This window comes from Bufo bufo, chromosome 5 (assembly GCF_905171765.1).
Source record: "Bufo bufo chromosome 5, aBufBuf1.1, whole genome shotgun sequence".
Classification (NCBI taxonomy): domain Eukaryota; kingdom Metazoa; phylum Chordata; class Amphibia; order Anura; family Bufonidae; genus Bufo; species Bufo bufo.
In genome coordinates this window covers 423884894-423900888 of record NC_053393.1, presented here as the reverse complement: position 1 = coordinate 423900888, position 15995 = coordinate 423884894, and the positions used below count along the sequence as shown (strand labels likewise).

The window sequence follows — 15995 nt, the reverse complement described above, 5'->3', positions numbered from 1 at the left end:
ATCAGGGTGATGGCAAGAAGACCCTCCAACCTGAAAGATTTGGAGCTCATTGCTAGAGACATGCAAAAAGCTGGTCTGCAATTCTAGGAAGCGTTTGATTGCTGTAATAGCCAATAAAGGCTTTTCTATTGATTATTGAGAAGGGTATGAATAATTCTGGACTGGACACTTTTTGCTCAAACATATAATAAAAGCTGATAAAATGTTTTTTTCCACAGTAATGCCTCTTGTACATGGTCCTATTATCTTTTGGGAGACACCTATGTCATTTCCCGTCAAAAAATTACTTGCTGGTTGAATAAAAGTAACTTTAAGTCAAAACTTGCCAGGGGAATGAATAATTATGGGCAGCACTGTATATAGTGGTTTTCCACATAGACTTCAATAGAGAAAATCTGCAACAAAAAACATACGAAAAACGATCCAAAACCGCGATAGTGCGCATATATGTGCTGTTTTGGTGCAGATTTTCTGCAAACAAATAAGCAGCCTGTGCAGGAAGCCTCATCATGGAACAGTCAGCCAGACACCAGATGACACTGTCCGACAGAGGTCCATGACCAGCTTTAGGGTCCCCGCAGGCACGTACCCGCTGTAACGTGTGATGCACGTACTCTGTTCATTGCTGTAATATGTAACATGCCGCTTTTACTCCATCACAAATTCATACTTAAGCCTCTATATGAAAGCACAAATACATCAATGGACAGGATGGTCCCTCAGCAAAGAGCGTGATAATATTTCACTATGGAAGAGCTAGAGATATAAACTGCTTAAAAGGGAGAGCCCTGTCCGTATGCCCACCCGTTGTCCGCTGCTTGTGCCAACATGGAGAGCTGCTTTATAAGTAAATCCAGGCATTAAATATTCAGACTGTAAGCCTGGATGTGGATTTCTGGTCACCAAGGGTTAGATAAGGCACATATCTGATCAGCTTAAAAATGGGGTTGACTTTATGAGATCACTTCTTTAAATGGGTTTTCAGGAATTTTTTGTGGAAAATCCCTTTAAAAAGGAGTTATCTATTTAACATTGTACAATACACATCTATAGAGCTACGCGAGCACTATATGCGATTTTTATATTTTGCGATCTACTGCTTATTGTGTTTCCCTAGATATACTATTCAGGGGACAGCTTGGTGTCTTACATGAAATTCTTGGAAGATTGTAGTACCTCTAAAAACCAAAATATAACCGCACAAAGATAACATGCAGACTATTCTAAAAAGACACCACTATGGGAAAAAATCCCTATACAAAACAATTCAGCAGTTCTACAGGTAGTAGTATCTATAGTGTCCTACTAAATAGGGGCTTTCTACTACGCTTCTAATAAGGACATCTAGGGCCTTCAAAGCAGGGTTGGGTTGAGGACGGGGCAGCCCTTGTCAGGGTGATGACTCCGTATTAGGGGTCATATAAAAAGGTGGAATAGTCCTGACAGGGATTTCTAGGGCAAGTACCACATGCCCAGGCCCCATCTCAAGTCCGCAAACTTCAAGCATCCCACATTGTGAGAACTTCACTATATATCTCCAGACTGGTAAGACTGTTCCATTTTAACTGGATACTTATGTGGATAAAGTGGCTGTGGGGTGATAAACACCCTATTTTAGGGCTGCAGCTATCGATTACAAAAATAAATCAAGTACTCTACCAAGTAATCCAACAATTAATCAAGTACTCAAAAAAACTCAGACCCCCCCCATGCCATCAGACTCCCTCAATGCCACCAGTCCTCAGCGCCATCAGGCTCCCCCAATGCCACCAGTCCTCAGCGCCATCAGGCTCCCCCAATGCCACCAGTCCTCAGCACCATCAGGCTCCCTCAATGCCACCAGTCCTCAGCGCCATCAGGCTCCCCCAATGCCACCAGTCCTCAGCGCCATCAGGCTCCCCCAATGCCACCAGTCCTCAGCACCATCAGGCTCCCCCAATGCCACCAGTCCTTAGCACCATCAGGTGTTCAGGATTTCAGTGCAGATTCTACATCAAAATCCACATCAAATCAGACAACAATCTGCAGCCCAAGTATGTGAATGGAGTTTCTGCAAAGCGGTTCACATGGCATGCACATTTTCTGGGTGGGTCTTTAGCATCACTGTGCGTGTGGGGGGGAAAAAGGGGGGAGATCCTCCACCAATACCATACTATGGGTGGAAATGGCAAGGAGAAGTCCGCTGAATAACAAGGCAAATCCTTGGGCCCACCTGCTGTAAACCCCAAGAAGAAATCCAAAAAGTTAAGCTTTTGATTCCAGCTGGGAATCTTGTAAGAACTATACATACTGTGTGTGAACATAGCCTAATGGCATGCAGTAATCCAATGTGTTCAATAGTCCTGAAAAAAACCTTTAAGGCCTATTTTTTCCCTCAGTTTACGTTCTGTTTTTTGCTTTCTGTATACGGAACCATTCATTTCAATGGATCCTCCAAAAAAATTAAAAAAATGAAGGTACTCCGTATGCCTTCAGTTTCCATTCAAAGATAGAACATGTCCTATTATGGTTCGCATTACGGACAAGGATAGTACTGTTCCATCAGGGGCCAGCTGTTCCGTTCCGCACAAAACGGAATGCACATGGACGTCATCTGTATTTTTTGCGGACCGCAGAATACTGAAAGCGCCATACGGTCGTGTGCAAAAGGCCTAAAAAAGATGCAAATCTCACTTGTGTATCAGAGGGATGTGATTCACAATACTAATATATAAACTTTCATTGAACCTTTTATATTTTTATCAATTTTTCACAAAGTTAACGGATTAGAAATAAATGCTGGAAATCCTGATTTCCAGCCTATCCGCTCCTACAGCCAGTAGGTACGTTTTCTATAATGAAACAGCAGCATGAAACCGCAGCTTGACAATGGAGGCATGAAAACATAATTTCTACAATCTGCCTCGAGCGTTCTCATTATCCGAACCTCACTTTCATGTTTTTCACTATGACTGGCAACCAGGTAGGTAAACCATCGATGCATTATTCATCTTCGCAACATAACAAGCCCCTCATGATCATCATCATCAAGTTTAAACGGAAGCCCTCGTTCATTCTGATTCTGTTAGGCTACGTTCACATCTCCCATAAACATACCGGAAGAGAACATCCTGCCCGAGTACATCGGATCCGGGACTGCCAGATACTGCTGTTCACCGCCGGACCCCATGGACTAAAATGGGATTCGGCTGCTTTCTGCAGGAGTGCTGGGTTTCGTCCACAAAAAAAAAAAAAAAAAAAAATCCTGTTTTTATCTGGATATGTTTAACGGAAAGCAAAAAAAGGAGGTGACACAAAGGCCGGAAGAAAGAAGAAAAAAGAAGAAGGAAAAAAAAAAAAAAAAAAAAGAAAAGAGACTGACCATTTAAAGGATGACAAACCACATCAGGAACTTCCTGGAAGGACTGAACTGACCCCCACAACCAGCACACTTTCCATAAAGCGCGCCTATAGAGTGGTTTATTTTTCCCCTTACAATCCCATACCGAATATCTAATGCTTTTAATGCACCAAATCTGCAATTTCAGCTTACTTGTTAATGTGTCATTTTACCCTACCACACTTAACGTTTTTTGAGACTATTTAGATCTTTCGAGTAAGATCCGACCTACCGAGGACATCTGGTTCATGGACAAAAAAAGATTAAAGCCTGCCAGTAATAATACTGTCATGACTGACAGCGCCTGTGGATCTTTTACTGCGTTTCTACTGGGCCTTTACATTCTCCCCACCAAAGGTATAACCTGGTAATTTCACAAGACAACCTGCTTTTAAGTGTATTGACTCCAGGCAGCGGCGCGCAGGTAGCAATCAAAACAGCAAGTGAAACCCCAAGGCTTGCGAGAACAGAAATGCAGTAACCTGGGGAAAAAGTGTACGAGTTTGGATACTGTCTTTGGAAAGAGCTCTATTAAATAATCCAATAAAACAAATCACTGACTAATAAATACACTGTCAGCACCGAAACGCTCGTCAGGGCGAGTGCTCCGACTATGCCGGAGTCCAGCTAATTTTTAAAAGCACTCTGCCAGCTGATTCGGCAATAGAGGTTGGCACTGAACAAGTTAATCACCAAATCCTAAAACGGGTTAATATGTGACCTGCGCATGAGGCATGTATAAAATGCACCACATGCAAAAGGTATCTGCTATATGTTTGTAGGGTCTTCATTGCAAACATGTTAACCTTTTAATAGTGAAGTTTTAAGTTATTCCTCCATCTTGGGTGATCAGCTTTCGAATAGGAGGCAGCAGACCAGTGCACCTAAAACATTAAGGTCACAGAGAGGGTAGTCGCCATGGTGGGGCCCTCAGTATTCTTGCATTTTATGGATAGGTGATAAATGCTATTTGCAGAGGGGAAACCAAAAAAACCTTTAAAAAAAACCAATAAAGCACCTTACACCTGACCGGGGAACACGGTGACCCTTCCGGTACTATATGGTTTCCTTATGCACATTTGGCTGTATTGTCATTTTGTTCATTTCACTGTAATAGTCACTTTGGTGTGTGGCATAGCTAAATTATTTTCTGCATATTTTGGACACAAGCCTTTACAACATTTGCTGCTGTTTCTATTACAAACTTGGCAATTTTTTGGTATTTTTTGGCTGTGTTTTTTTATCGGTCCCCAGATGAACCCTAAACAGGAGAAACTGGTTGTTTTACCCTAAGTTCACACTTGCGCGTTTTACAGTGCGTTCGAACGCGCTGTAAAACGCATAACCGATGCAAACCAATGCTTCCCTATGGGACTGGTTCACATTTTTGCGTTTTACAGTGCGTTCGAACGCGCTGAAAAACGCCCGACGCGTAAACAAGTTCTTGAGCTTCTTTGGGGCGTTTTGTCGCGCGTTTGCGGCCATAGGACACTGCTGTCAATCACACAAACGCGCATATCAAATACGCTCAGGTCTGAACCCAGCATCGGGGTGTGACTGCTGTAAGAGGTCGGAGAAGGTAGCGGTAACGAGCCCTACTATGACCCCAACTACCCCTTTCTCCACCTTATGTTGAAATTCTAAGTCGAAGCTCTGGGTACCGTTGTTCTGTACTTGCTGTGTGTTTTTGGCCCAATATTTTGTTACTTCTGAATTGTAGCTTTTCTTATCCTTTAGTGATTAGAAGTTTTATATTCCAGTCTCTCTGCGATATGAGCAATTCTTCAGAATAGTATCTCTTCATCAGTGTAACATTTTCACCTCCGTGATCGCCTACAAGAATCAATAGAAAACCCGCCAAAGGTTTTCTGGGAAGACCGGCTCATGCGTCTGCTAAGCTTCTCCCTCACTGTGAATGCTTAGAAACTGGTGTCAAATTTTATACGTGATCATAGCAGCCTTTTAATTGGGCCTCAAAATATTTCAGAGTAAAGCCTCGTTCACACGACTACGTTTTGTGGTTCACAGATCCTGGCTGCGAGCATACCGCTTCTAACCCTCCCCCAAAATCTACCCCCCCTCTCCCTTCTAGAGAAAAGTCCTATTCTTGTCCAGAAAACAAATCGGACATGTTCAATTTTTTGGGCGGGGCTGCGTAACATACTTATAGTATAAGACAGCACGCGGTGTAATGTCCGCATCTTTTGCAGCCCCACTGAGATGAATGGGTCCGCAAAAAGCGCGTATCGGAGTCTAAAATACAGATTTGCTTCACTAAATTAAGCTTGTTCTCATAGCATCGGGTTCTTGATAGATCAGAGATGATGATGTCATACTATGCGTTATGTTCATATGCTTGTAGGGCGTGCACTAGTGTATGCAGCCTTACCAGAAACCACCATGGATAACCCTTTAGGCCCCATTCACACATCTGCAATTCTTTTCCGCATTTTGCGGAACGGAATTGCGGACCCATTCATTTCTATGGGGACAGACTTTGTCCCGTTCGGATCCGGAATTGCGGATCTGCACTTCCGGGTCCGCAAAAATATAGAACATGTCCTATTCTTGTCCACAATTGCGGACAAGAAAAGGCATTTTTTATATAGTTCTGGCAATGTGCGGATCCGCAAAATGCGGAAAGCACATTGCTGGTGTCCGTGTTTTGCGGATCCGCAAAACACATACGGATGTCTGAATCGAGCATCAGAACTCTACACCGCTCATTGGCCACCATCACAATATGCCTCCAACACAAGCAATAAGTGACCCCATACTACAGGACCCCAGGGTAACAAAATATAAATCAATTGGGTGCATTTTAACCCCTAAATCTATAAAAAAGGAAAGTCAGGAGCCAATACCTTTTAACCATAAGGTGATCTGCTATACTACTGCATTACAAAATGGAGAACCACTAGAACTGACATTACTTCCCCAATAATCTGCGCTTCACATGCAAGCATCTAATAGTCCTAATAAAAATATTAAAACCGTGCTTCGGCGTCTCAATAAACATTTACACGAGATCAGTAGTTACAACCCACAATAAATGGCCGGCACCTTCATTAATGATCCAGCACGTGTCACCCGGAGCCTACTAAACGGTGATGTCTGGGTCATAAATGAAATGCTGCTTGAATAATCTGCATTCTGGAAGGTGCGCTCAGACGGCCGTCTAGGAAGCCGTGACCAGCACCGAGGAGGGTAAATACCCATTAACCCCGGACAGACCAGGCAGAGAACGGCAGGTCGATTCCACCTGCTGGCGATGGATTGGAAACAGGGCAGGCACAGATCTTCATTAGGGAACCAGCAGAATTTCCATTCATTGCTTAAAACGGTGACGGGGATGTGGAAAAGCCAGTGGTGTGTGAGTAAAATGCAGATGAACGCTCAGACAATTTATGCAGTTCATAAAAGGTAGTTCTTGTTTCTCTGCCAGAGCGTGGAGAAAAGGCTACGGGGAAGAGGAAAATCCAATTACTTACCCACAAATAATATGTAAACTGCAGTGCAAAAATAGCAATGCCTTCATTGTCAAAGGATCCAGCTACTGATCGGGATATGTAGCCGGGCACTATAGCAATGAAGCAGGCGGCGAGAAGTCCTGCGCCCTGGTTCCACAGTTCTCGCGTCAGCAAAAAGGTGGAGATGGATGTAAGGCCGCTGAAGACGGGAGCTAGGAACACACACACATCTCTTATATGTACGGTGATGTTCAGCATGTTTAGGATCCAATGTATAAGGCCGGCTGTCACCATCAGCCCTGGGTACACCTGCAACAGCAAAAAAAGAAAAACACTGTCAAAAAAACAATAAAACTAAACCACTAAATACGGATCACACAAGTTCTGGTTAGCGTGTTCTTCCTCTATAAGCCAGAGCTCATTGGCTTGCTCTACCTTCAAAGCTTTAGTGATCCAGTTCAACAGGAGCCAAATCTAGCAGCTGGGGGACCAGTGGCAGAATTACCTAAAAGAGGTTGGCCAGCTAGAATCCACCAGTACTACACTAACTAAAGTATAATACAATCACCTGCTTCTGCCGCTCCCTTCCAGTCACAGACCTGTAAACTCCCAGATGGGGTCATGTATGCTGCTGTGACCATTCACTGGCCTCAGATCACTGCTGGGTCATGTGCCACTTTAGGACACATCATTGCTGATGCCAGTAATTGGCTGCAGCAGTGCACGTGACCCTGTCTGGAAGCTTATAGGCTGGGGACCAGAAGGTGTTCCGTCAGGCCCTTTGCCCTGAGAAGGAGCAGCAGTGACTGCCCATAACCCCAGGCAAGATGCACGTGTAAAGCTGTGGTCATGGATAATGCCCCCTGACGAATTTTAGAACCTTGGAGACCTGTCATTGTAATCTAAAGTGCAGAGGGAGATGATCTATGCTCTCGGCTAGTGTTGAGCAAACTTGTGTTTTAATTTCTGCGTCCAAAGTTTGGGTTATCGAAGAATTCCGTTATGGATTCCAAATTCCGTTATGGTTTGTGGTAGCGGAATCCATAACGCGATTCTTTGATAACTAACTTTGGACGCAGAACTTAAAAACACAAGTTGGCTCAACACTACTCTCAGCTTATTAGGTGAACAAGCACATTGTTATACACTTTTAACAGGTGGCGCCACATTTTGTAAGTAAAGATAACTTCAAAAGGATTTTTTCTTCTTCAAAAGGCTATGGACACCTTTGTGCACTAAAAATCAATAACCCCATATCTTACCGTAATGCGGCACATAATAAAATTGCACTTGTTTGTTTACTGCTATCAGCTTTGCTTCACAAGCTCTGATATGAGTTTTGCTCAGTGTTCTCCTGTGAGGCTCTGGGCGTTCCTGTTGATTTCACATGCACCAGCACAGCTCTGCTGCCCCGCCCCCACATCCTGTTTCGCAAAACAGCTAGCAGTCATTTACATACAGGCTGCTGGAACTTGCAAGTAACTTGGTAGTAAGATTTCATTCCAATCCACAACATGGCGAGCCTTACAGTATGCTACAGCCTGTAATCAGCAGATCTATTTCTCACTTTCCATTCTGTAGAAAGTTCATTTGTAGACACAATAGATATTTCTGCTGATAACGTTAGTGCAGTGATCTAAAAGGCGTTAAAGGGCTTCTGTCACCCCACTAAACTGATTTTTTTTTTTTTGTGTACTTATAATCTTTATCATGCGATATTGCTATACCTTATGTTATTAATAATTTTCGTTCAGTAGATTTTGCAAAAAACTTTATAATATGCTAATTACCTTTCTACCAGCAAGTAGGGCGTCTACTTGCTGGTAGCAGCCGCAGAAAACCGCCCCCTCCTCTTGTTGATTGACAGGGCCAGCCGCGATCTCCTCCTTCGGCCAGCCCTGTCAGCATTTCAAAAATCGTGCACCTGTGTTGATTCAGCGCAGGCGCTCTGAGATAAGGAGGCTCGCCTCCTCAGCACTCCCTCAGTGCGCCTGCGCTGATGACGTCTTCTCTTTCGGTGACGTCATCGGCGCAGGCGCACTGAGGGAGTGCTGAGGAGGCGAGCCTCCTTATCTCAAAGCGCCTGCGCCGAATCAACACAGGCGCGCAATTTTTGAAATGCTGACAGGGCTGGCCGAAGGAGGAGATCGCGGCTGGCCCTGTCAATCAACACGACGAGGGGGCGGTTTTCTGCGGCTGCTACCAGCAAGTAGACGCCCTACTTGCTGGTAGAAAGGTAATTAGCATATTATAAAAAGTACGTTTTTTGCAAAATCTATTGAACGAAAATTATTAACAACATAAGGTATAGCAATATCGCATGATAGGGATTATAAGTACACAAAAAAAAAAAAATATCAGTTTAGTGGGGTGACAGAAGCCCTTTAAAGCAGGATATAGATTTCATTACTGACAGCTCTCACTACCTGCACTCTCTTCTGAACACTGTAGTGTGCAGTCCGCACAGTGAGCGGTCACTTGTCCCACACAGATTAGTATAGTGAGATGACACAATGCAAAACTGGTGTGAAGTAGAACTGGTTTAGTTGCCCATTGCAACCAATCAGATTCAACCTTTCATTTTTCCAATGAAGCTGTGACAAAATGAAAGGTGGAATCTGATTGGCTGCTAAGCCAGACAGAATATAAAGATTTTATAATATATATATATATATATATATATATATATATCTCTCTATCTATCTATACACACACTCTTTATTCATCCCTGTGGTCGCAATGTTTTCAGCTCATTCACAGAGTCTTTTTTCAACCTATGAACTAAAACGTTGCGACTAGTGTTGAGCAGACTTGTGTTTCCATTTCGGCATACAATGTTCGAGTTACCTAAGAATTCTGTTATGGATTCCACTACCAGGTACCATAAGGGTCCATTCACACGTCCGCAACAGTTTTGCGGTCCGCAAATAGCGTATCTGCAAAACACAGACACCGGCCATGTGCGTTCTGCATTTTGCGGAAATGCCTATTCTAGCGTTATTCTTTTCCGGCATAGAGTTCCGTCAAAAGGGCTCAATAACGGAAAAGAACTGATCAGGCATATCCCAATGCATTCTGAATGGATGGAAATCCATTCAGTTTGCATCATTATGCCTTCCGTTCAGTCACTGTCAGGCGTTTTGGCCGGACATAATACCGCAGCATGTTTTATGATTAATGGATATTTAATGGAGGCACAACCCGTTTAACATGTGATGGGCACCTTCATTATGGTGATTCTCTGAACACAACATCATGTAAGAATCAAGGGGAACAAAGGGTTATCTACAAAAAGATAAGGACAAAATATGCAAACGAGAAGAGGAAACCTAACTACAGCAAGGCCAATTAATACAACCGTAGAGATATAAACTTGCATCACATTTATAATTTACACCGCATATGACATTTTACTAATCACACAATGTTCTCATTTTAATTTTTGCAAACCGCCCAGGTTAAAGAAAAGTGAACTATTCTCCTTCCAACCGGTGTTTGTTATAAGCCCCAATTATATGAAAACGCTGCACGACTTAGGAATTAGGACAGAATATAATAATTTCTATTTTTTTTATTAATCAATTTGTCAAAAAGAAATTAAGGTGAAAAACGGCAAGCTAATTCTGCATTAAATGTGATTATCTTGTAACTTCAGTTACTTTTATTGAGGAATTAAATCACTAACATGGCAGCTGCTCAGGACCCATGGTGGGACAAGACTTGCTTTAATGGACACAAAGGCATTTAGATAACATTATTAAAATATATACAGGACTGATCTAAAAGTGTATATATATATATATATATATTTTTTTTTCAAGGGGTTAGACATAATGCTACAATTCTCAGCTGTGGTTGTCAGGAGGTATCTACTGTATGCATAGGTATATCATTACTGTAATCACCCTGAGGACATCCATGTGTAAATTCATTTTACATATGTTAGTTTTTGGACAATTAGGCCTCATGCACACGACCGTTTTTATTTTTAGGTCCGCAAAAACTGGTTCCGTAATCCATGTCAGTTTTTTCTTCCTTGTGTCTTCCTTGATTTTTGGAGGATCCACAGACAAGTAAAAAAAAAAAAAAAAAAAAAAGTCGTTTTGGTGTCCGCCTGGCCGTGCGGAGCCAAACGGATCCGTCCTGACTTACAATGCAAGTCAATGGGGACGGAGCCGTTTGACGTTGACACAATATGGTGCAATTGCAAACGGATCCGTCACCCATTGACTTTCAATGTAAAGTCAGGAGTCCCTATTAATATACCATCGGATCGGAGTTTTCTCCAATCCGATGGTATATTTGAACTTGAAGCGTCCCCATCACCATGGGAACGCCTCTATGTTAGAATATATGATCGGATTTGAGTTAGATCGTGAATCTCAGATCCGACAGTATATTCTAACACAGACGCGTTCCCATAGTGATGGGGACGCTTCAAGTTAGAATATTCTAAGAACTGTGGACATAACTGCCCCCTGCTGCCTGGCAGCACCCGATCTCTTACAGGGGGCTGTGATCCGCACAATTAACCCCTCAGGTGCCGCACCTAAGGGGTTAATTGTGCGTATCATAGCCCCCTGTAAGAGATCATGTGCTGCCAGGCAGCAGGGGCCAGACCCCCCCTCCCCAGTTTTAAATTCATTGGTGGCCAGTGCGGCCCCCCTCCCTCCCCAGTATTGTATTCATTGGTGGCCAGTGCGGCCTCCCCTCTCCCCCCTTCCCCCTCATTGGTGGCAGTGGAGAGTTCCGATCGGAGTCCCAGTTTAATCGTTGGGGCTCTGATCGGTTACCATGGCAGCCAAGACGCTACTGCAGTCCTGGCTGCCATGGTTACTTAGACAGCGCAGGTAAGTATAATGCTTCTGAAATTGCTGTGTCCGGCCGGGCGCTCCTCCTACTGGTAAGTGACAGGTCTGTGCGGCGCATTGCTTATAGCACAGACCTGTCACTTACCAGTAGGAGGAGCGCCTGGCCGGACACAGACATCGCAGGTAAGTATAATGCTTCTAAAATTGGTAAGTAACCATGGCAGCCAGGACTGCAGTAGCGTCTTGGCTGCCATGGTAACCGATCGGAGCTCCAGCGATTAAACTGGGACTCCGATCGGAACTCTCCGCTGCCACCAATGATTGGGGGGGACCTGAGGGGTTAATTGTGCGAATCACAGCCTCCTGTAAGAGATCGGGTGCTGCCAGGCAGCAGGGGGCAGTTATGTCCACAGTTCTTAGTATATTCTGACTTGAAGCGTCCCCATCACTATGGGAATGCCTCTGTGCTAGAATATACTGTCGGATCTGAGTTTTCACGATGTGAAATCTCAGATCTGAAAAAGCTTTTATGCAGACCGATCTGCGAAAGTAGCCTACGGACACGGATGACAATCTTGTGCCTCCGTGCTTTTTCACGGACCCATTGACTTGAATGGGTCCGCGAACCGTTGTCCGTCAAAAAAATAGGACAGGTCATATTTTTTTGACGGACAGCAAACACGGATCACAGACGCGGATGATAAACGGAGCATTTTCCGAGTTTAACGGACCCATTGAAAGTCAATGGGTACGCAGAAAATCACGCAAAACGGAACGGACGCACACAAAGGTCGTGTGCATGAGGCCTAAGACGCACTTTTTTGTAGAAAGAAAATTGTTAAAAAGTGCATGAGCCTTATATATGGTGGTCCATCAGTGCCAGAAATAATTGTGATAATTTGCATTGCTACGTCCCAAAACACCTGTACTATTTTGACGAATGCTGGAAAAGAAAAATCAAAATGGCATTTTCCTCGCTTCACCTCTTGGTAAAAAAAAATAAAAAAATAAAAGTCACTCCAAAAAAAGAAAGATTATGGAGGGGGGCGTCAGAATACGGCGATGCAAATTTTTTTTCCCCCCCAACTGTTTAATATTTTTGTGCATTAAAACAAGAAAAACTATATAAAATGTGGTACCGTGTAATCTTACCGACGCAAAAACTGTCAGAATATCGTCCCTCATTCGGGCTCATTTGGAATTTTTTCCAGTTTCCCACTACATTGTATGCAATAGTCAAGGGTGCCATTAAAAAGTACAACTTGTCCCGCCGAAAAAAAAACAAAAAAAAAAAAACAAGCCCTTATAAAGGCTATGTAAATGGAATAAAAAATATATAATAAGTTGTGGCTCAGGGAAGGCAGAGTGAAAGATGAAAACGTAAAAACAGAAAATGACCCGGGCTGAAAGGGTTAAGAGAACCTACCTATATGTTTCCCACTATGTAAAAGGTGGCAGCAGGATGCTACATAAAATTACACAAAAATCAATCAATGCATCTAATAAAGCATTTGCTCAAAAAGAACTAATGTAGTTCAGACACTTACCGTCCCACCTACTATTCTTCCCAGTGGATACCATGCTCGTTCATCAAACCAATTTAAAAATTCATAAAACCCCTGGGATGCGAGATGATGTGTTGATCTGTAGTTGAACCTGTAAAAAGCACAGACGAGTTAAAAGTGTAAAAAGAGCCTCTTTCTGAAGTAACGACATGCTTCACATTTGCTTCAAGATGACAAAAATCAATGTCATCGTATGCAGTGACTTACTCAGCATGAGGCCAACACGTGGTCCTCAGCAACCAGAGCCACAATCAGACTAACCGCTACGGATGTGTCATATCGTAATACTCTTCTACATCTCATATCGCCCCAGAGTAATGTGCGAATTGGAAAATACCCATTAAGGTCTGTTATTACGAATATTTCACAACTGCTTTTCCTTATACTCTCATACGCTGCTCCCCCCCCCCCCAATCACTTTTTTCTCCTTATAGAAAATACAGAAAACATCAGATACTTATGACATTTTCCACAGAAGTGCTCCTTCTACAGGAAATCACCACCATGGTCAGCCATTTTGAAGATACCAAGTCACAGCCTTTGGTCTCCATGTCAAATACAAGTATAGATGCCTGCTTTCTGATGAAGACCTCATGGAGGTTGAAACACTGCACATGTCTTGAAGTATTAAAGGGGTTCTCTGGGCTTTTAATACTGACGACCTCTCCTCAGGAGAGGTCATCAATATCAGATTGGAAAACGTATCTCAGCTTGTCACGATAGAGTGATCCAGCTAATAGACGATCGTAAGGCGCATTACCACAACCCGATGCAGGATACAAAGTTTATTATGAGAACGCGTTTCGGGGTCTCGACGACCCCTTTATCAAGTCTACAAGGAGCATAAATGGTAAAAATATAGTAGAAAATAGTAAAAATAAATAAATGTATATGTATGTATAAAAGTCGTATATAGAATTTGATATATACACTTGTACATCAATGAGTATAAGATAGAGAGAATATATATATATATATATATAGATCTGTAGGTATATGCTTATGTACATAAATAGATCGATGAATATGTAAAAGTTTAAATACTTCATGCTCCGATGCTCTCCTTTGCCCTCTTTTATTTAAAATAACACTGCTGGGCAGAGGCTTCTGCCCAGCAGTGTTGCTAGTGACGTCACCGGATCTGATGGGCAGGCTTTAGCGCTGCCCTAGCCATTTTACAGGCTAGGGCAGCGCTAAAGTCCGCCCATCAGTGCTGTTGACATCACTGGGCTCACTGCTGGGTGGAAGCCTCCGCCTGGCAGCCCCATAGAGAGCCCGGTTTGTCAGCGGAACCCCAGAAAATGCCTTTGCCCTGCGTGATTCAGCGCAGGGCAAAGGAGAGCATCAGAGCATGAACTGCTCAAGTCAGGGGGGCTGCCTGGGTGAAAATGGGCATATGTCCGGGTTCAGCTCTGAACCCGGACAACCCCTTAAAAGGGACTGTCATCTTCAACAAATTTAGGCTTGAGGCACACGACCGCTGTGGACCTACTGACTTCAATAGGTCTGTGGGCCACATTCAGACATTTTGGTGAATGGCCGTTGGCTGTGGAAAGCACACGGATCGTTCTCGTGATCAGGGCATAATACACAGTCTGGGTGTCTTATCTCAGCCAACCGGGTCTACAAAAATTAGGTTGTGAATTAAAGTGAACTTGGAGTGAAGCTGTTACTCACAGCAATGAGGGGAAAAAAAACAAAAAAACACCACTATCAAAAATCATCAACTGTAAAAGCCTGCATCCAGATGAGGCGCGTATTATAAACCCCTTTTAATATAGGGAATAGGAATGTTTTACTATGTACGAAAGTTAATGGGTGGCTGTATATAGAGCAGCAGGAAATGCTAGCAGAATGCTTGGGTGTATAGGGAGAGGCATTACCAGTAGAAAGAGGGAGGCGCTCATGCCGCTCTACAGAGCACTAGTGAGACCTCATTTGGAGTATTGTGCGCAGTACTGGAGACCATATCTCCAGAAGGATATTGATACTTTGGAGAGAGTTCAGAGAAGAGCTACTAAACTAGTACATGGATTACAGGATAAAACTTACCAGGAAAGATTAAAGGACCTTAACATGTATAGCTTGGAAGAAAGACGAGACAGAGGGGATATGATAGAAACTTTTAAATACATAAAGGGAATCAACAAGTTAAAGAGGAGAGAAGATTTAAACAGACAAAAAACTGCTACAAGAGGACATAGTTTTAAATTAGAGGGGCAAAGGTTTAAAAGTAAAAGTATTACTTTACTGAGAGAGTAGTGGATGCATGGAATAGCCTTCCTGCAGAAGTGGTAGCTGCAAATACAGTGAAGGAGTTAAGCATGCATGGGATAGGCATAAGGCCATCCTTCATATAAGATAGGGCCAAGGGCTATTCATAGTATTCAGTATATTGGGCAGACTAGATGGGCCAAATGGTTCTTATCTGCCGACACATTCTATGTATATGGGCAGACATCTCACTGAGCTGGATAAGGTTTCAATTAAAGGGGAACTCTACTATCCCAGTCAGTCTCAAAGACAAAGTCAAGTGCTCAGCTATTTCTGGCAGTCCCACAAACTTTGAATGGAGCTGTGGGGCACATGCCTAACCATCACTCCATTCAAATGGGGGAGGGGGCACATAGTGGGCAGGGGTCCACACAGTCAGACCCCACCAACCTAAGACTTATTCCCTATAAACTACATAAAGGGATAACAATGTAACCGGGTCAGAATGCCCCTTTAATCAGCTTCCTATGAAACTGACCCTACTGCGTACATATGC

At 43.3% G+C, this 15995-nt stretch overlaps 1 protein-coding gene across 1 annotated transcript in view; it reads right to left on the bottom strand.

Moving 5' to 3' along the window:
- Nucleotides 1-15995, bottom strand: part of STT3B (STT3 oligosaccharyltransferase complex catalytic subunit B) — a 97267-nt gene that overhangs the window by 45204 nt on the left and 36068 nt on the right. The window contains exons 2-3 of the mRNA XM_040433368.1: nt 13208-13316; nt 6871-7158 (exon numbers count right to left, since the gene is read on the bottom strand). Of these exons, the coding sequence (XP_040289302.1) occupies nt 6871-7158; nt 13208-13316 (397 nt within the window). The remainder of the gene's footprint in view (nt 1-6870; nt 7159-13207; nt 13317-15995) is intronic.